Below are 21,971 nucleotides of genomic sequence, written 5' to 3' on the forward strand. Positions count from 1 at the left end.
TATAAGATATCATGCAGCAATTAGTAGTTAAGTGAATACTCCTAATTGATTCAAGTATATGAATGCATGCTCAAACCAGTACAAGATCCATGTATCCTGATATATAATCCATGTATCACCAAAACCAGATACAAAATCTATGTATCGACCTGGTACAAAATCCATGTACCGACCGTGCTCACAGGGTCTAAAGTAACATGAGTAATCACCTGAATCCAGAGAGACATATCCAAATCTAAGCGCAAAGAGGAGCATAATAGCATCACTCATAAATCGATATTCGATCATCATGTCATGTGTTCCATAACTGTATCTCATCCGCACGCTTTACATTTTGGTTCCAAAATTCTCAGTCCAAATCAAGTATCTTTATTAAATATATATATGCTCAAGAATTACAGAAAAAGGTGCACAAGGGCTTAATAAAAATCATACGAATATGTGCTCATAGAATCTCTATGTGACTACAGACAATTTAAGCAACTCAACACATGAAGGATAAGTTCCCATGCCCTCATAAATAATCATAAATCTTGGCATGATTTTAACGTGAATAAGAGAACAAACGTAGTCACATAAGCCAAATAAATCATGGATCAAATGAGCACAAAGCCAAAACAAGGCATACAATATTCCGATTCCACCTCGGTCATAATATAAACTTGGTAAGTGAATATATGCTTGCCACCATATATATACACCACCCCCAATATCTTAAACACATAATAGTCAAGTCAAATCCTAGTTTTCATCTTAACAAGGTTAGCCAAGACACTTACCTCCACCGGTAGCCTAAAAATCATCAAAGATGATAAATCTTCAAAATTCCAACTCCAAACGGCTCGAATATAATCAAATACAACCCAATAACATCAAAGAATCTATAGAAATCGAACTCAAATAATAAATATTGAATCTTTAATCAAATACACAAATTCAATTAAAAAGTCAACCAGGCCCGCATCCCGAAATCTGATAAAGCTCACCAATCCCGAACATTCATTCCAATATGAGTCCAAATATACAAGTGTCATCCAAAACCGACTCCAAATCGGGGTTTATATCTCAATTATTCACTTTCTAAAAGTGTTGCCAACCCCTCCCCCCTCCCTCAAATAAATCCAAGTTAGGCGTAGAAATCCATGAAAAAATATGATATAAAGTCAAATCCAAGTATAAATTATTTAGCTCTAAAGATGTAGTGAATTGTCTCTTCAAAATCCCCCACTCTCGAAGTCTAGGGCTCAAAATTTGATAAAGTGGGTAAAAGTCCCAAAATTCCAACTTAAGTATTTTGCCCTTGTGTAGTCATCGTGATCACGGACCCTCCTTCGTGATCTCGAAGGCCAAACACTGCCCAACTTAAACTACCTCTTAGAGAACACGAAGCCTCACTCGCGAACGCGATCTTGGCTCAGCTAAGCCTATGCAAACGTGGGGCCCCTTCCGCTAACACGAAGGCTAATCTATTGACTGACGCCTCCCCATCGCGAACGCAACCTTTGAACGCGAACGTGTAGCTTTTGCCTCCATCCCTCTATGAATGCGACACCTTCCTCGTGAATGCGCTGAAGGAAAACAACCTGTCAGCTCCATATTCTCTGCCATCGCGAGACAAGTTATGCGATCGCGAAGTAGTGCTAAACATAAAAAAACTAGCAACTCCAAACAAAGAGAAAATGGCCCAAAACCAATCCGGATCACATTTGAGCCCCCGGGACCCCGTCCAATCATGCCAGCAAGTTCTAATACCTAATTAGAACTTATTCAAATGCTCAAAACATAACGAATAGCATCAAAACCAAGAATCGACGATCAAAACACACGTTAAGCTTCTCTTAAGTTCATTAAATTTCAAATTTCAAACCAAGCATTCGATTCAAGCCTAACCAATACGTATTATATCCAAACTTTGCACACAAGTCCCAAATGATAATATGAATCTATCCCGTCTTCCAGAACAACAATCCATATCTGATAACTTTGAAGTCAGCCCTCGGTGCCAACTTCCGGCAAATAACACCAAAACATCCTAGTAACTTCCAAATCCAAATCCGAATATACGCTCAAGTCCAAAATTACCATACGAACCTATTGGAACTACCAAAATACCAATTCAAGGTCGTTTACTCAAAAGTCAAATATTGATCAACTCCTACAACTTAAGCTTCCAAAATGAGACGAAGTATCTCAATTCATTCTCAACCTTCCCGAGGCCAAACAAACCGCTCCCGCAAGTCACAAAACCACAAATATACATACGTGAAGCGTCAAATAGGGGAATAAGGTTCAAATACACAAAATAATTAACCGAGTCATTATATTTTCAATCTCTAACATATTTGGAGGATATAGCTAGAGGAAAAAACATAACTAACTTATTAGAGATGAGTAAAACATTTGAGGAATGGGAAAGATGACAGAGAGAAAAGATACGTGGAAAGAGAGATTGGGGGTAGGGTTTGCAAGTCAAATTATGTTCTTTTTAGGAAGAATTAAGGAATACTTTGTGGGAAAAGAAGAAAAAGAGAAGTCACATGAGAAATAAAACATCCGTTAGAATTGGATGGATGTTCTAGTGGAGGGACGTTTTTGGTTAACTTTAGGAAACAAAAAGGATAGTTTCAGCTAAGTGAAATATTATAGGAATATAGTGAAAGTTAGACTAAAATAATAGGAATGATTTTGGTTAAATTTTTTGCATAAGTTCATGTGGAACTTTAATTCAAGTTATTATCTAATATGAAGTACTTTATTTAGAAGCATCACATTTGTTTATCTATAATCTATTAGATATTGCTTAAGCCTTTTAATTAATTTGCACTTCTTTTCCCTGCTCAACTATATAATCACGCAATTAAATTCTACATTCGGATGCATCCAGATGTTATCTTCTGATGAAAGCAAGAGCCTAAGCAAATTAAAAATAAAAAGTATATTCTAAGTGAATTTAGTTTTTGTTACAAATAGAATTGTATTTAAGGTGAATGTCTATATTATAGAGAGATTTTAGGGTTTGTTACTTGGTGGCTAAGTCATTTTTCCCCTATAAATAGAGGGGTTCTATTTCATTGTAATTCATCCCAAATCAATAAGATTTCTCTCTCTACTTTTCTCTGCAATACTCTTTTTCTTCTTTTATTGTTTTATAACACGTTATCAGCACGAGACTGTACTGTCTCAAGAAGCTCTTTGAGAAGATTAAGTATAATTTTTCTCCTCTTTTAACTATAACTGATATTATGAAACGAAAGTTCGTTACCCTTGAAATTTCGGGTAAGAACTATATGACATGGGTGTTGGATGCTGAAATCCATTTAGATGCAATGGGTCTTGGAGATACCATTAAAGATAAAAATAAAGTATCTACCCAAGACTGTGCCAAGACCTTGATTTTCTTGTGCCATCACCTTGATGAAGGGTTGAAAATAGAATATCTCACAGTCAAAGATCCACTTGTTTTGTGGAATGGCTTAAAGGAAAAATATGACAACTTAAAGTTAGTCACACTTCCACAAGCACGATATGATTGAACTTATCTGAGGCTCCAAGACTTTAAGTCTGTTTTTGAATACAATTTTGCGGTGTTCAGAATTACTTCCAAATTGAAACTCTGTAGAGATAGTATCACTGACTATGGTATGCTTGAAAAAACGTTCACAACGTTTCATGCCTCCAATATGGTCTTGCAACAGCAGTGCTGAGAGAAAGGTTTCAAGAAGTACTTTGAGTTGATTTCTCTTTTCCTTGTGGCTAAACGAAATAATGACTTGCTCATGAGAAATCACGATAATCGACCCACTGGGGCTACGCCATTGCCTGAAGTGGATGAGGGGTATTCACATTATGCTAAACGTGGAAAAGGTCGTGGCCCTGTTCGTGGCCGTGGCCATGGCCAAGGAAGAATTTTTACTGGGGTTAATCACCCCTCAAAGAAAAATAACCACCTAAAGTGGAAAGGGAAAGATGAGAAGCCAAAAGTTAAGGGTTCAGAAACTGAATGCTATCATTGCGGTGGAAAAGGGCATTTGACAAATATTTGTCGGACACCAAGACATTTGGTTGAGCTTTATCAAGTATCTCTAAAGAATAAAGGCCCTGAATTTAATTTTATCTTTGACACCACCTACTTGGATGTGGCAGATTTCTTTGAGCACCCTGATGAAAAAATAGACCTCTTAATCGGTGATGGATCCGTGGTTAAAGATGATTGAGTAGTTTGATTTTTATTTTATCTATTCGTAATAACTAGTGAATAAATATCATGTAATCATAGTTCTTTACCTGAGTAATAGTCATTAGTATAAATTAGTATTATTTATTTTATGAAATAGGATTAGTTGGTTTTGATTAAATAAATTCTTTTCATAACATCTTTTTAATTGAAAGGTCAATTAATCTCGGGCACTGCCGACACTTTCCTTTCAAATCTAAATAACTTGCTTTCTCATATTTGGACGTTTCTTATACCATTCCAACTTTAATAACCTCTATAAATTTTAAGAAATCAAATACATTTAATAATCCAAATTCCAATTATTGATGTGATATTTTCATTTATCATACTTACTTTCAATTTTTTTTGTTACATTGATATTTTTATTTAAATAACAACAACAGCAGTTTAGGATGGAGGAATACAAGATGAAACAAGTCATTCATTCATTCAAAGTTAAAAGATCACTTAGACTAAGACACCAATTAATCAAACATTACCCATCGTTTGCGAAACTCTCGAGTACATGGAGACCTCAAATCTTCATGTGCATGGATAAAATATTAAGAATAAATTCTGGATTTAAGGCACAAGTAGTGAAAATCCGTCCCATTAAATTTGCTTCATTCTCACTCCCTTAAAAGAATGTGGTAGCAGCATGTGATAAGTCTGAAAAAAGATAAAATTATTACCGTGAAGATATTAATAGATGTGGACGTGGCAATAGACGAAATTATAATCGTCATTATTGCGATAATGAGAATAATAAAGATTCTCAAAATAATCCTTTAATCTGTGAAAGTAATGTTTGTCATCGATTTGACATGATATTTTGTAAAGCACATTTAGATGATTATGGTCCATTCATGATGTGAATGTGACAACATGTGATTTATGAATACATCGTCATTCTTGGAAGAATATGAACGTGCTAGTGGTAATGATTATACTACTCACCTCCAGAAGGGAGTTTGAGATGAAATAAAAAAATAATTTTTATTATTATGGCATGAATGATCATTTATCACAAACCTATTATAAGTATGCCAAAATATTATGGCAATGTGATTATTATAGAGCAAAAGTAATAGAAGCAACGTATCTTGCTTATAATGATTTTGAATATGACCATAATGATATAACTTTCTCCTTGAAAGAGATATTCACCATATGGATGTTGATGAATATGTGATAATATAAAATTAATTGAGAGTTCTAGAAGAGCCAATTATACTATTTTGGAGAAATAAAATTGATTATCAATAAGGCATTGTGTTGTAGTAAGTCTCAAAGAAACTTATTGAGTTTCTAAAGTATTCGCAAAAGCAGTTGGTTATATTGAGACTATAAATAAAAGAAAGATTTAATAGCTTCTACTACTACAACTTGTAGCGGGGTAATATATATGTGAAAAGTTACCCGCTTTATTCTTCAGTTTGTAATACACAAATAAAAGAATGCCACAATAAAGTAGAAATGTATTGATATAAAAACTCATATCATAATAAACTTGGAGTTTATTGATAATTGCACACGTCATGACGTAAACTTGAAGTTTATCAATATTGATAATTTCTCCAATTGGCATAATTGGTTTCGCCTATAATTTAAGTATGATGTGCAAAATAAAAGAGAAATCACATGGGTAAATATTAAAGAACTAGAAAGTTCTTTACGAATTCTCTTATGTTGTTTGTTCTCATTAATCAATAGACCAACTAAAATAGGGATTGAATCCCATGAATGCTGAAAATATCAAAGGTGAATATGAGCCCATTCACCTGCCATGTATACCTCATAAGATGCATCTATGAGATGGTTACATGTGCGATTATTATTAACCTGCAACCTGAGGTTTGCGAGGTAACTTACTCAATAATTTAATTTAGAGCATGATTTTCAGAATTTCTATTCAAGAAAGTTTATCTTGATAAGTTGGTTTACATCACAGTTAGTTTAGCAAAATAATTTATTAAGTGCCTCCACTTAATAGCTAAACTATTGCTTATGAGAACAAAGTTATCTATATTAGTTTGATATACGTTATATACGAAAGTATGTTACATTCTCCCCTCACAAGTGGTTCAGGGTCAGGAACCAAATAAATTCCATCTTATTATTATTAATATGCGGTGTATATTTTGATTAACACCATAACACACAAAGGTGGGTTTTCAAAGTTCGAAAAGCAAGTTAGTTTTTCTAACATGAGGAGGAGACATGATAAACAATTGAGAAAAAGTTACGCGGAATGAATTATCATGTGTACATCTAGATCCTCGAATAAGATAATATGAACTTAAAGTTCATAAAAGGATAATTCATTTGCAAAGCATGCCAGATGCATTTGCTGAGCCTAAGAAAGTAACTATATTTTTATTGCAAATACTCCTATTAGAATAAGTCCTAGAAGGACAAAGTCTATGGTACGCTTAAAGCATATAGACAATTCGGTTTCAAATAAAATTCTTGATAAAGAAGATGAGCAAATGATCAAAATGATCATAATAAGGAGGCAAGTGATCTAGAAGATCACATGACATAATACTTCATAAAATCTCAGGAGAGGTTTAGGTACCTGAAAATATGAATGAAGAGATCTCTATGTCATGTCTTTATGAAAAAAGGTGGTTGGAACAGATATAAAATGTTCGTCAATTACATCTATGATAACATTAAATATATATAAAGATCTTAAGTCTGAAGAAACAATTCAAGTAGAATTAGTTTCATATGAAAAACATATAGTTTTGGACCTACAGTTCAAACACTTGAAAGTATAAAGTCAATGTATAACGACTCGATTGGTCATTTTGAGCTCTAGCACGTCATTCGGCGGTTTGAGACCTTGATTATCTTCACTTCGGGTATTATGACTTGTACGTGTGGTGGAAATTAAAATTCGAGAAGTTCGGAGTTGATTTGGAGAGAAAATTCTAATTTTAGAAGCTTTAAGTTGGAGGAGTTGGCTCAGGGTTGATTTTTGAGTAAACGACCTCGAAATCAGGATTTGAAGGTTCCAACAGTTTTGTATGATGATTTTGGACTTGGGCATATGTCCAGAGCTGGTCTTGGATGACCCAAGAGCGTTTCGGCACCTATTATGGAAGTTGGCATTTTGGAAGAATTTCATAAATTTGAGTTGAAGTGCATTTCAATGATATCGATGTCCGTTTGGGATTCCGAGTCTGATAATAGCTCCGTATGATGATTCCGGTCTTAGGAGCGCGTCTGGAAGTGGATTTGGAGGTCCGAAGGTCATTTTGGGGTCATTTGGGCGAAAGTTGGAAATTTGGATAATTTTAAGAAGTTTGACCGGGAGTGAACTTTTTAATATCGGGGCTAGATACCGATTCCGGAAGTTGGAGTAGGTCTGTAATGTCGAATGTGACTTGTGTGCAAAATTTGAGGTCAATCGGACGTGATTTGATAGGTTTCGGTATCAAATATAGAAGTTTGAAGTTGTAAAGTTCATTAAGCTTGCATTGTGGTGTAATTCATGATTTCGATGTTGTTTGATGTGATTTGAGGCCTCGAGCAGGTCCGTGTTATGTTATTGGACAGTTTGGTGTGATTGGATGGGGTCCCGGGGGCCTCGAGTGAGTTTCGGGTGCTTAACCGATGATTTTTGGACTAAGAAAAATGCTAAGGCAGTTGGTATCTGGTGTAACCGCACCTGCGAGTTTTTGGCCGCAGGTGCGGAGCCGCAGAAGCAGCCAGGAAGGTTGCAGAAGCGGTTTTGGGCAAACTGGGCAGTGCATGTAGGTGCGGAAGTTTTGGCGCACCTGCGTGACCGCATGTGCGAGAGCAGTAGTCGCAGGAGCAGATGGGCTCGCAGAAGCGGTCCCTTTTGTCCGCAGATGCGGAGCTTGGCCATGTAAGGGAAATGTGCACCTGCAAGGATTTTGTCGCAGGTGCGGGACCGCAGATGCGGCCAAGGCACCGCAGGTGCGAGAAATCGCTGGGCCGAATCATTTTAACAGCGGGATTTGTCTCTTCTTCTCTCATTTTTCACTTGGTTGAGGCGATTTTGGAGAGCTTCAAGGAGGGATTTTCATCATCTACATCAAGATAAGTGATTCTCGTGTATTGTCAGTTAAATACAAGATTTATACATAGATTCAAGCATGGAAATTTGTAGAAATTTGGGGTTTTGGTAGAAAACCTAGAAATTGATATTTTTTGGATTTTGACCACGAATTTGGGCATGGAATTAAGAATAAATCATATATTTGAGTTTGTAATGTTATGGGTAATGTTTATCTTCAAAAAATTTCGGAATCCGGGCACGTGGGCCCGAGGGTTGCTTTATCGGCTTTTCGAGCCGAGTTGGGAATTTGTCTAAATTGATTTGTTATGAGTATTAGAGTATATTTTTATTGGTTTGCATATTGTTTGACTAGTTTTGGAGCGACGAGCATCAGTTTGAGGTGTTAGAGGGCTTTGGAGCCGGTTATGGAACTTCGAAGCGAGGTAAGTCTCCTGTCTAACCCTGTGAGGGGGAACCCACCCCCTAGGTGATACTTATTGTTATGTGCAACTAGTTGTGGGTACTACTTACGTACGAGGTGACGAGAGTCCGTACGTAGCTAAAGCATGTCTATGTCCTGATAGACTTAGGACCTTATCCTATAATAATTAAATTATTTGAACTTGTTCTGCTGGCTTATTTATTTAAAGTTATAACTGAAATTGATTTAGAAATAAAAGTATCAGGTTAAGCTTTAATACCTTGAGATGTTGCTAAGGTATTCGATAAATGTAAGGAGATGTAATTATCATTGTGCTCATGTACTTTATTGTAAACGCGTATCTTATGATTCGGAAACTTCCTTCCTTTCTTGTGGAGCGGGCCGAACGCCTCGACAGTATATAGAGGTGCATCTCTGGTTCATGCCCTTCGACCCTCGGCAGTGTACACACTACTCCGGATCGGGCCGAACGACCTCGGCAGAATCGTGCATTATACTACTAGTAGTCCGAATATTCACGAGATAAACTTTTCACTGATGCCCGGTATTTTATGGTATTTCTTATCTGATTGGTATTGACACTTGGAATTTATTCTGAGATATTGAGGTAGGATACATGATCGGTAAAGTTTTTATAAAAAGGAAATAATTGGAACATTATGAAACTTCAGGTTTCTCCCCTATTGCTGTGTACTTTACAATTGTATGAATTATCGTATTATTTATTTAACTGGACCTCTAGAAAGTGTCGATATCGACCCCTCGTCACTACTCCTCTGGGGTTAGGCTAGATACTTACTGGGTACGCATTGATTTACGTACTCATGCTACACTTACTGCACATTTTGTGCAGAGGCGTAGAGACGCTTTTGGGCGTAGAGGCGCGGATGTTGCAGGGACTTACCTTGAGCTGCATTTCATTTTACGATTCGTAGCCTTCAAAGTCTCCATAAGAGTTATTTAAGTTTCTCCTGTCTAATTTGTATTCTAGACAGATGTTGCATTTTTATTATATTTCCTTGTTGATGCTCATGCACTTGTAACACCGGGTTTTGGGGTGATTATGGGTTGGTTGTTATTGAAATTATGAAAATATTTTTATTTACTCCGTAAAGTTCTTCCTTTATTATTAAATTGAAGGAAATCATGATTTCAAATATTAAAAGGAGTAATTAAGCTAATTAATTATGGTTAGCTTGCCTGACAATGATGTTAGGCGCCATCACGACCTATTATGGATTTTGGGTCGTGACAACATGGTATTAGAGTACTAGGTTTACTTAGGCCTCACGAGTCATGAGCGAGTCTAGTAGAGTCTTGCGGATCGGTACGGAGATGTATGTACTTATCTTCGAGAGGCTATAGGACTGTTAGGAGCACTTCCATTCTTGATTCCTCATCGTGCAATTTGATTCCTTTGAGGCTTATGCCTTAATTTCTTTCCTATTCAATCTTGTGTGATGTGAAGCGCTTGTTATAAATTTGGAAACGAGGAATTTTAATGGTACTGCAGATGTGGTGCGAGATATTTCTCCCTGCGTATTTGATTGGGCTATTGTCGTCGCCTTGCGGAGGGCCGTTCTATCATTTCAGCTCAGTATCAGTATTGCCTATGGTTTGAGATATGGCACTGATTGTTATGATGATTCGTGCATTGCTATCGCATAGTGTTGGTGTAATAGTAGAGTGCTTATCTATGGATCGCGACAATAAATGACTTGATAGAAGGACTTCTTATTTCATGGCTTAGAGGTTCAGCATTTAGTTCCGGCGGAAGAGAGGCAATCGAACTACGAACATTCAGGTTTGGGTTGATGGAGTAACGAGACTGGGTATTTTGAGCACGGTGGAATTTTCATCGGTGATGTGGTGTCGTCGTCCTGGATTGAATGCGTTAAGCTCGTCGGTGTTGTGGTCTTCTTCAATTCGCCTTCGGGGCGGGGTATTGTGAAATGGTGCCGGAGAAGCGGTTGTCAGAAATAACGGGGTGTAGCAATTTCGGAATTCGAATAGGTGTTTCTAGTGTTGATGGCTCGAGAAAGATGATCTTCGGAAAGGTTTAAAGTTAGTTGCGATCTATTGGTTCAAGTGCTACAGAGATAGATTTTGATTTAAGGCAACAACTGGGCAGTGAAGGATGAGGAAGGATATGTGGGAGGTGTCTTGCGATGGTTAAAATTCTAGAAGGCCAAGTGTGAGAAACAGAAGTTGAGTAGTTGCTTAAAGGAGAGGGTTTGACCAAAGTGGGAGAGTGGCAGAGTAGCATATGGGTTCTATGGTAGGATAGCTACACGCCTTGGGGAAAGATCAGAGTGATTTGTAATTCATGGTGGACAACGACTAGGACTACGGACTAATCGGGAATATTTGGCTACTACTGAGGAAGGTTGGATACGACAGGAGGGAGTTGCTTAATATAAAGAGGGAGGCAACATGACTTGGATTGGAATGTATCGTCGTACCTCTAGTTTATGTCAATGGGGGAGTGAACGGACTTGTACAACTGGTGAATGAGCACGGGCTCAGGAGGGTTTATTGGTTTCATAGTAATTGTACTTGGTGCAACGTCGTTGAAAGAGGTCGACATGGAATTTCCACAGGTGGCATATCTCCTGTGAGCAGGTTAGCGTTTGCGTGGTGTTGATGAAGCTTCTACGAAGAATTTTACTGGCTATCCGGTAAGAGGTCGAATATGTAAATATGGCTAGTGATTCAGAGCGTTTATGGAATGGCTAACAGGAAGATTTCGAGGAATTTGGCGGGTCGATTGCGCTAGGTCATGTCAGTAAGGAAGAAGCAATCTTGGTAGGTTCCAGGGTCATGTAATGGTAGCTTCAATCTAAGTGGGAGAGCCCCACCGCCTACAATTGGATTGCATGGTTGTCTACTTGTGAGGTTTTTAGTTATCGACATATTAATGGGTTGTTAAGACTAAGGAAAGAGAACATCAATGGTGATTTGAGCCAAGGATTTGAGGAATGTGTGCTACAATTGGCCTTATCGATTCATGTTCAGGGTTTGGGAAGACTCGGAGTTTATGCTTCATGTAGATGGGGTGTACAAGGGAAGTGAGTCAGCCGAGTGCTTCTTTGAGAAGGTGTTCACGTGCTAGCAGGGTCTTGGAGTTTGATCATAATTGGGAACAAGTCAGAGTGGGTGACTCTCAACAATGGTTCTAGTGGGTTCAAAAATTCAAAGTGCGGTGCCTAAGGATTTCGAGCCGGTAGTATGTTTAAGTATTGAGCTTTTGCAGTGGATTATGAAGAGTGGCTTGGAGTGTTCTACGTTATCTTCAGTCTGCGGTGTGGCATTGGAGGAATGAGAGAAAATAATTTGGATTCATAGAGGGATTTTCAGAATGGGTGTACCAATTGAAGATGCGAATATGCGCATAAGGAGGGTATGAGATGGTTCGTGGGTTTTGGAGACAACGTGGTCTCGTGAAATAAGGTCACTCAGGATGAGTACGGATTTGGGTTCATGATGTTTTGAATGGAGCTATTATTATTCCTAAGGCAAGTCCAGAGTAAATTTTAAGAAGTCGGAACGGTTAGCAATGGTTGAATTGGCATGATTGTGGCAATGATTAGTTCCTTCAGTGTGTTAAGTGTACATGTGATTTGTGGCAGTACATGCGAGGCTTGACGGCCGCCGTAATTGATTTTATTTGGAGGCATTCGAGTATTATGGCATGTTATGTGTAGATGGATCCCGGAAGAGTTATGGTGGTTTAGACCACTACTTGAGGTTTGTATTTTCTGCAGTTATATGAATTCATTCACGTGTTGCAATGGTTCTCCTAAAATGAGTTAAGTAAAAGGTTTCTATATGATGAAGTGTTTATCCTATTAGTGGGTCAGGGGTTATTATGGGATTTTGGTACTCTCACTTATTGGCATGTTAGGTGCAGTGAGCAGCAGGGGAAATTACAAGCTGAAGATCAAGGTTGCGGTTCGGTGTTGACAAGAATGTCACGAGCTCGGATGAGCAGGGAAGAATTCAGATGTTTAGAGTAAGCTGGTATTGTCCTTAGCGTCATCTGAGATCGGTGTCATGTATAAGAGGCTTTGTGTACTGATTTGCAGCTTCTTGATTTGCTTTACAACATTAGTGTGACATGTGGTATGGATGTGCAGACTTGTTACCTGGTGCGGAAAGTCGTGGGAGTGTATCCCATGATAAGATTGTATAAGTATGACCTGTAGTCACTTGATTGGTTAAAGATTTAAAACCAAGTATGGATATTGTGGTACTATCGCTAATGTGAGAATTTATGCCTGAAGAGCGCTCGGTTCATTTAGTTGTGGAATGTGGAAGTTTGTTCCGGATTTGATGGTTGTTCTTATGTGTCGTAAATAGGTCATTGTGGGCCTTTGAGGGGAAATTTAGCCAAGCATGGTATGATCAGAATCGATTTGAGGTCCGTGTATGGATCTAAATGTGAATGTGGGCTCTATATCAGGCCGGATGTGCTCATCTCAACATAGCGTTGTTTTCGGAAGGGTCTTCGTGCCTTGGATGTTATTTATGTCGTCAGCTATTCCGTGTAATCTACATTATACCGGGTGGGTTGTGAGGTGGTTTGATTATTCGCACTCCTATTGAGGTCTCGTATGGTTTGTGGTATTATGTGAGCAGGATGGCTCTCGAGATGCAGATCATATATGGCACCTTAGTTGTGCTTGAGTTTTGTAGCGCGTGACGCTACCCGTCTATCCAGGATTTGTATTATGCACTTGGCGTGCTTATGGTTGATATTCAGGCATTTCGTGAGTATAAGCGTTACGGCTCGATGTGTGTTTTCTTTAGACTATTATATGTGGATCGGGTGGCACGCCGCCACGGGTAAATGGTTGGATCGGGTGGCCCGCCGCCATGGATATATTGTTTGGATCGGGTGGCACGCCGCCACGGGTATCATGGTTAGATCGGGTTGCACGCCGCAATGGTATCATGTGTTGATCAGATTGTACGCCGCAACAGTGTGATATTGAGTACAATTTCCCATATCTATCATTGTGTGTTTTGCTTCTCGTTTCCTGAGGAAGGTTCATAACATCTTTTCGGTTGTTTAAATTAGTTACATGGGTTGAGTAGATCTTTCGAGAGTTCGTTTCCTTATGTATAACCTTCGAGTTTGTAGCTTGTTGGCACATTGTGGCATCATATGAAACTTTTAACAGTGTCTGAGGTGGCTTACTGCCTGAGCAGCTTGTACTGGGTGAGACGAGATTATTGGACCTGGGATCAATGCGATCAGATTATTATGAAGCATATTAAAGAATAAATATTGTTATTCAGTCCAGAATGAGGTAATGGTTCTTGTCGGCAGGAGAGACTCTATAAATTGTGATTCGGCAGGTGGTTATGAGTTCTACACATCTTCTCTATCGTGGCAGTATTGCGAGAGTTAAATCAAGGCTTAATTGGTCATGAGGTACACCACGGGCTTCGGGTCAGTGGAATTTTTAGCTGTTGTTCCTTGGAAAGATTGCCTTAGGCAAATGAGTTACGCGGTGCATGGTAAGAATTCAGTAAGGGTATACAATCATGTGTTGGTACATCATGTAGTGATGGATACGGTGTTCATATGTTGGAAACAGACCTCATAGAGAATTTCAGCTGTTGGAATTTTGCTCTAAGGCTTATTTGCCTAAATAAATGGGAGGATTTTCAGATTTGCTTGAGCTAATGTGCCCAGCTGGGTTATGGTAGCACAGGTAGGTGCATGAGGTGTTAAACAGTGATTTCAGACAACTCCAGAGCATTTATTAGCACGTTCGAGGACGAACGTATGTTTAAGTAGGAGAGAATGTAACGACTTGACCGGTCGTTTTGAGCTCTAGCACGTTATTTGGTGGTTTGAGGCCTTGAGTAGCTTCACTTCGAGTATTATGACTTGTATGTGTGGTCGAAATTGAAATTCGGGAAGTTCAGAGTTGATTTGGAGAGAAAATTCTAATTTCAGAAGCTTTAAGTTGGATGAGTTGGCTCAGGGTTGATTTTTGAGTAAACTACTTCGGAATCGAGATTTAAAGGTTCCAACAGGTTTGTATGATAATTTTGGACTTGGGCGTATGTCCGGAGTGTGTCTTGGATGGCCCGGGAGCGTTTCAGCGCATATTATGGAAGTTGGCATTTTGGAAGAATTTTATAAATTTGAATTGAAGTGCATTTTAATGATATCGATGTTCGTTTGGGATTCCGAGTCTGGGAATAGCTCCGTATGATGACTCTGGTCTTAGGAGCGTATCTGGAAGTGGATTTTGAGGTCCGAAGGTCATTTTGGGGTCATTTGGGCGAAAGTTGGAAATTTGGATAATTTTAAGAAGTTTGACCGGGAGTGGACTTTTTGATATCGGGGCCAGATTCCGATTCCGGAAGTTGGAATAGGTCCATAATGTCGATTGTGACTTGTATGCAAAATTTGAGGTTAATCGGACGTGATTTGATAGGTTTCGGCATCGAATATAGATGTTTGAAGTTCTAAAGTTCATTAAGCTTGAATTGGGGTGCGATTCATGATTTCGATTTTGTTTGATGTGATTTGAGGCCTCGAGCAGGTCCGTGTTATGCTATTGGACAGGGTCCTGGGGGCCGCGGGTCAGTTTCGGGTGCTTAACAAATCGATTTTTGGACTAAGAAAAATGCTAAGGCCGCTGGTATCTGGTGTAACCACACCTGCGAGGTTTTGGCCGCAGGTGCGGAGACGCAGAAGCAGCCAGGAGGGTCGCAGAAGCGGTTTAGGGCGAGCTGGGCAGTGCCCGCAGGTGCAAAAGTTTTGGCACACTTGCGTGACTGCAGGTGCGAGAGCAATAATCGCAGGAGCAGATGGGCTCGCAGAAGTGGTCCCTTTTGTCCGCAGATGCGGAGCTTGGCCAGGTAAGGGAAATGCGCACCTGTGAAGATTTTGTCGCAGGTGCGGGACCGCAGATACGAAAAATCGCTGGGCAGAATCATTTTAAGAGCGGGATTTGGCTCTTCTTCTCTCATTTTTCACTTGGTTGGGGCAATTTTGGAGAGCTTCAAGGAGGGATTTTCATCATCTATGTCAAGGTAAGCGATTCCCGCGTATTGTGAATTAAATACAAGATTTATACATAGATTCAAGCATGGAAATTTGTAGAAATTTGAGATTTTGGTAGAAAACCTAGAAATTAGTATTTTTGGATTTTGACCTCGAATTTGGTCATGGAATTGAGAATAAATCAATATTTGAGTTTGTATTGTTATGAGTAATATTTATCTTCAAAAATGTTTGGAATCCGGGCACGTGGACCCGAGGATTGCTTTATCGGCTTTTTGAGCGGAGTTGAGAATTTGTCTAAATTGATTTGTTTTGAGTATTAGAGTATATTTTTATTGGTTTGCACATTGTTTGACTAGTTTTGGAGCGACGAGCATCAGTTTGAGGTGTTAGAGGGCTTTGGAGCCGGTTATGGAACTTCAGAGCGAGGTAAGTCTCCTGTCTAACCTTGCGAGGGGAAACCACCCCTAGGTGATACTTATTGTTATGTGCAATTAGTTGTGGGTGCTACGTACGTACGAGATGACGAGAGTCCGTATTTAGCTAAAGCATGTCTATGTCCGGGTAGACTTAGGACCTTAGCCTGTAATAATTGAATTATTTGAACTTGTTCTCCTGGCTTATTTAATTAAAGTTATAACTGAAATTGATTTAGAAATAAAAGTATCAGGTCAAGCTTTAATACCTTGAGATGTTGCTAAGGTATTCGATAAATGTAAAGAGATGTACTTATCATTGTGCTCATGTACTTTATTGTAAGAGCGTATCTTGTGATTCGGAAACTTCCTTCCTTTCTTATGGAGCAGGCCGAATGCCTCGGCTGTATCTCTCGGAATGGGATAAATTCCTTCCTTTCTTGTGGAGCGGGCCGAACGCCTCGACAGTATATAGAGGTGCATCTCTGGTTCGTGCCATTCGACCCTCGGCAGTGTACACACTACTCCGGATCGGGCCGAACGACCTCAGCAGAATCGTGCATTATACCGCTAATAGTCCGAATATTCACGAGATAAAATTTTTACTGACGCCCGGTATTTTATGGTATTTCTTATCTGATTAGTATTGACACTTGGCATTTATTCTGAGATATTGAGGTAGGATACATGATCGGTAAATTTTTGATAAAAAGGAAATAATTGGAACATTATGAAACTTCAGATTTCTCCCTTATTGTTGTGTACTTTACAATTGTATGAATTATCATATTATTTATTTAACTGGACCTCTAGTAAGTATCGATGTCTATCCCTCGTCACTACTCCTCCGGGGTTAGGCTAGATACTTATTGGGTACGCGTTTATTTACGTACTCATACTACACTTGCTGCATATTTTGTGCAGGTGCATATATACCGGTGGTCTTTTGGGCGTAGAGGCATGGATGTTGTAGGGACTTACCTTGAGCTGCATTTCATGTTACGATCCACAGCTTGCAGAGTCTCCATCAGAGTTATTTACGTTTTTCCTGTCTAATTTGTATTCCAGACAGATGTTGCATTTTTATTATATTTCCTAGTTGATGCTTATGCACTTGTGACACCGGATTTTGGGGTCATTATGGGTTGGTTGGTATTGAAATTATAAAAATATTTTTATTTACTCAGTAAAGTTCTTCTTTTATTATTAAATTGAAGGAAATCATGATTTCAAATATTAAAAGGAGTAATTAAGTTAATTAATTATGGTTGGCTTGCCTGACAGCGGTGTTAGGCGCCATCACGACTTATTATGGATTTTGGGCCGTGACACAATGGTGTGTGCAATCACTTTTATGTATCTTATATGTCTGGCATGACATGAAAACTTGATGTAAATCTAAAGTCTATTTATATGGCTTATTTTACTATACTTATATGATAAACCATGAACGATTTAAAATGCTGATAGCATATGCAATTCTTGGAGAATTTCTTAGTCCTGAATTATCACATCCTAAGTGCAATTGTGCACATATGTATCTTGCTATAACTATTAGCATGATAATATGATAGTAAGAGTCTTTACCCATATGTGAAGATATTGAAATGACAATTCCAACAAGATCACACGAGGACAACACATCTCTATCAAGAATGATAATTTCAAGGTGCAATATATTCGTTCATGTTAATATGGCTGATTTGTTTGTCAAATCTATACCAATAATATTTTGAAGATGGTGCACAAGATTGGAATGCAAAGACTCAAATATTTCAATTGATGTTCTTATCAGGGGAGTTAATACGTGTTGTACTCTTTTTTCCTTACAAGGTTTTGTCCCACTGAATTTTCCTTGCAAGGTTTTTAACGAGGAAACTAAAAGGCGTATTTCTAAATGTGTGTACTCTTTTTCCTTTTCTAGAAATTTTTTCCCACTGGGTTTTATTTTAGTTAAGGTTTAACTAGGCACATTATCTTGTGAATAGATATTCAAGGGGGAGTGTTATAAATAGAATTGTATTTAAGGTGAGTGTCTATATTATAAAGAGATTTTAGGATTTGTTACTTGGTGGCTAAGTCATTTTTTCCCTAGGGTTCTATTTCATTGTAGTACATCCCAAATCAATAAGATTTCTTTTTCTCTACTTTTCTCTGCAATACTCTTCTTCTTCTTTTATTGTTTTATAACAGTTTTAAGATTTTTATTTTAGTTAGAAGTCTTCCAACAAACAAATAAGTTTTACATTTTAAATCTAAATCACATAGAATTATAACACCTTTACGTAAATCCACCCAAAAATTCAAAAGTAAATAAGTAAGCATGATAATGAAATAGGCTATTACACAGGAGAAAGTGACCGCAACCACAGAGGAATTGGGAGTTTAAGATTTTAAAACTTAATCTATTTTGTTATTTTATTGTATGGATATGATAGTTTGGTGACAGTATGATGTGTTTGATGATACATGATTGGAAGTGTTATTACATAAAAGCAAAATACATAGTTTACCAGTCGATCTTGCAGCGAAATCTCTGTTACATACCTCTCATTCGCGGAAAATCATTTTCATACCCAACCTTTTAAAAGTGTATATAAGACACCAATGTGTACTCGACCAATTTTTTAGTAACGTGAAGTCACACCCTAATAGGGTCTTGACACGTGTCATTGACTTTAAAAAGAAAAAAATTATCACGACTCCAAATGCCAACCACGGGGTCGTGATGGCGTCTAATTCTGCTTGCTAGGCAAACCAACATTAGCCAAATAGTTAATCAATTTAACATTTTTAAAAATAAATTATTAAGAAAAAAAGACAGAAATGCTTTGAACTACATAATAGAATCCATAGACATTGCGGACTAGTCTAATCCCAGAAACTAGTGTCACAAGTGCATGAGCTGCTAAAATTCTACTAACAGGGTTTGAAATAAAATACAACTCTCTGAAACGAAATAAACAGTAAAATAGATAAGAAGGGGACTTCAGAGTTTGCGAACATTGTGGAGCTCTACCTTAAGTCTCCTGATAAGACAGGTCCGAGCAATCTCCGCTACGCGCTGCTGTGACCAACTCTGGTATCTGTACAAGAAGTGCAGAATTGTAGTATGAGTATAACTGAACTCATGTACTCTGTAAGTGCCGAGCCTAACCTCGACGAAGCAGCGACGAGGCTATGACAAGACACTCACTGTGAACCTATACGGATATAAGCAGTAAAAAAACAATAAAATAGGGAAATAACTAATTAACGTGATAACTAAAAAAAGAAATATATAACAGAGGGCCCCAAAATATCATTGCTACTCAGTTCCATAACAAGTTGCGAAAATGAAAACCAAAAGCCACGAATAACCATATTACAACTTCTCCGTTGCGACGCGCAACCCAATCCACATATATAATACTCATACCGTTGCGGCGCACAACCCGATCCATATATATATATATATATATATATATATATATATATATATATATATATATAAAAAAATTCTACAACCAACTACGGCGTATCTTGCAACGTAACTCAAAAAAGGAACTAAACGAATGTAGTCTCTAAGACAATCCAATATACATAGTAAAGTGAAATAGAAACAAGTAAGGCCAACAAACAAGTAGAGGCATAATACAAGTAAAAGTATCTATCTAGTAATACGTAAAAACGTAGAGCAAGTAAAGGCGGATAATAAATGAAGGCATAAATTCATAGAAACGTATAGCAAATAAAAGCATGTAACAAGTGAAAGCATGCATTTAACATTTAAGAACAAGTAGCAAATAAGATAGGTAACAAGTAACAATATGGATTAAATGATGAAATTATATAATTGAAGGCATGCGGTTAAGTAGTCAACCCAACATGCTTAAACCCATTACAACGCATATATACTCGTAACCTTGCATATATGCCGTCCCCACACATATATCCCGTAGCAAATACACCAATCAAGTCCTAATTCCCTCAAGTCAAGGTTAACCACAACACTTACCTCTTTCCGGAACACAATCAACAATCAACCACTGGTTGTTTTGAAAACACCTCCAAACCAATCGAATCTAGCCAATTATCGTTCAAACAATTCAAAACAAGCTTTAGAAACTACTCAAGAATGAAAAGGTTCAATCTTTAACTAAATTCAAAAAGTCAACAAAAAGTCAACCCGAACCCACGTGGTCGAAATCTGAGATTAGGATCAAATTCCGATTATCTATTCACCCCCGAGCCCGTATGTGTTATCTGTTTCAAAATCCGACCTCAATTAGAGGTCTAAATCTTTATTTTATAAGATTTCTAAATTCTACCCAAAACCCCTAATTTCTGCCTTGAAATTCATAGATTTGATGATAAAATTCATGAAAAAGTACCTGAAATTGATTCAAAATAAGTGAAAGTTTCTTACCAATGAATTTGGGAAGAAATGCGTCTTCAAAAATCGCCTCTATGGAGTTTAGGGTTGAAAAATAGTGTAATATGAGCTAAGTTTCGAAATTCCCATAATCTTCTCAGTTGCAGATATCGCAATTGTGAACGCGTTCACAAAAGCGAACCACTTATCGCAATTGCGATCATAGTCCCATCCACACTGTTGTCTCAAATGCAACATAAACCTCACATTTGCGAAGGCCCCAGCCATCGCCAATGCGGTGCAAGTTATCGCAAAAGTGAGAAAGAGGTCACAATGCGGATCACCCCTAGTTCGCAAATGCGATGAATTCTTTGCAAAAGAGAAAACCTAGCCCCCAGTCCCCCTTCGCATTTTCAATACTGACATCGCAAATGCGAAGCTAGCAATTGCAACCAGGTCTTCGCAAATGCAAGACCTGCAAGTTTACAGCAGCAGCAGACTTGCATCAGTTGTTCCAAAATCAACCAAAACACATCTGAAACTCATCCGAGCCCCTCGGGCTCTAATCCGAACATGCAAACAAGTGTACTCCCTCGGGTACCCAGTACCCCAACCAAATATGCGTTCAAGTCCAAAAATATCATACCAACCTACCAGAATCATCAAAACACCGGTCTGAGATCATTTACCAAAACTATTGACCGTGGTCAACTCAAGTCGTTTTTAAAGCCAAAAATCACATTTTCTTTAAAAGTTCACATATAAACTTTTTGCAAATCGACACGGACCATGCACTCAAGTAATATATCATCAAATAAAGATACAAAAGATCTCAGAAAATAGAAAAGGGTACTGGTACTCAAAATGACCTATCAGGTCGTCATATTCTCCACATCTAAAAGGAGCATTCGTCCTCGAACGAACATAGAAATGTACCTGTACTGATATAAAGATACGGGTATCTTCTCCATATATCGGAATTGGGCTCCCACGTAGCCTCCTTAATCGGCTAACCTCTCCAATGCACTTTCATAGAAGGAAAACTCTTAGATCTCAACTTCTGAACCTTCTGGTCTAGAATAGCCACCGGTTCTTCCTCGGAGGTCAAATTCTCATCAAGATGCACTGTACTGAAGTCCAAACATGTGACCTATACTCTTGGTATTTCTGAAGCATGGAAACATGAAATACCAAATGTACCCATACTAGGATAGGAGGCGATGCAAACCTAGAAGCAGCCTCCCCAACTCTCTCCAAAATCTCAAATGGGCCAATAAACCTCGGGCTCAACTTGCCCTTCTTCACAAATTGCACCACGCCCTTCTTCACAAATCGCATCACGCCCTTCATAGGAAATCTCACCCTGCTCCTCACGAACCAAATCGGTGCCAAACAATCTAGCTTTGTCGGGATCAAACCATCCAACCGTAGAACAACATCGCCTCCCTGATAAGGCCTTGTATGAGGCCATCTGGATGCTTGACTG

General features: G+C 38.4%; 1 protein-coding gene across 1 annotated transcript; it reads left to right on the forward strand.

Moving 5' to 3' along the window:
• The first annotated feature begins 3,776 nt into the window (after positions 1-3,776).
• LOC104088398 (uncharacterized) lies at positions 3,777-4,214 on the forward strand. The gene has a single exon (XM_009593055.1). It carries the CDS (start codon positions 3,777-3,779, stop codon positions 4,212-4,214), a length of 438 nt encoding a protein of 145 aa, XP_009591350.1.
• The last annotated feature ends 17,757 nt before the right edge of the window (positions 4,215-21,971 follow it).

This window comes from Nicotiana tomentosiformis, chromosome 12 (assembly GCF_000390325.3).
Source record: "Nicotiana tomentosiformis chromosome 12, ASM39032v3, whole genome shotgun sequence".
Taxonomy (NCBI): Eukaryota; Viridiplantae; Streptophyta; class Magnoliopsida; order Solanales; family Solanaceae; genus Nicotiana; species Nicotiana tomentosiformis.

Coding starts and splice junctions, on each gene's coding strand:
- LOC104088398 (XM_009593055.1), top strand. CDS start 3,777: ATGAGAAATCACGATAATCGACCCACTGGGGCTACGCCATTGCCTGAA.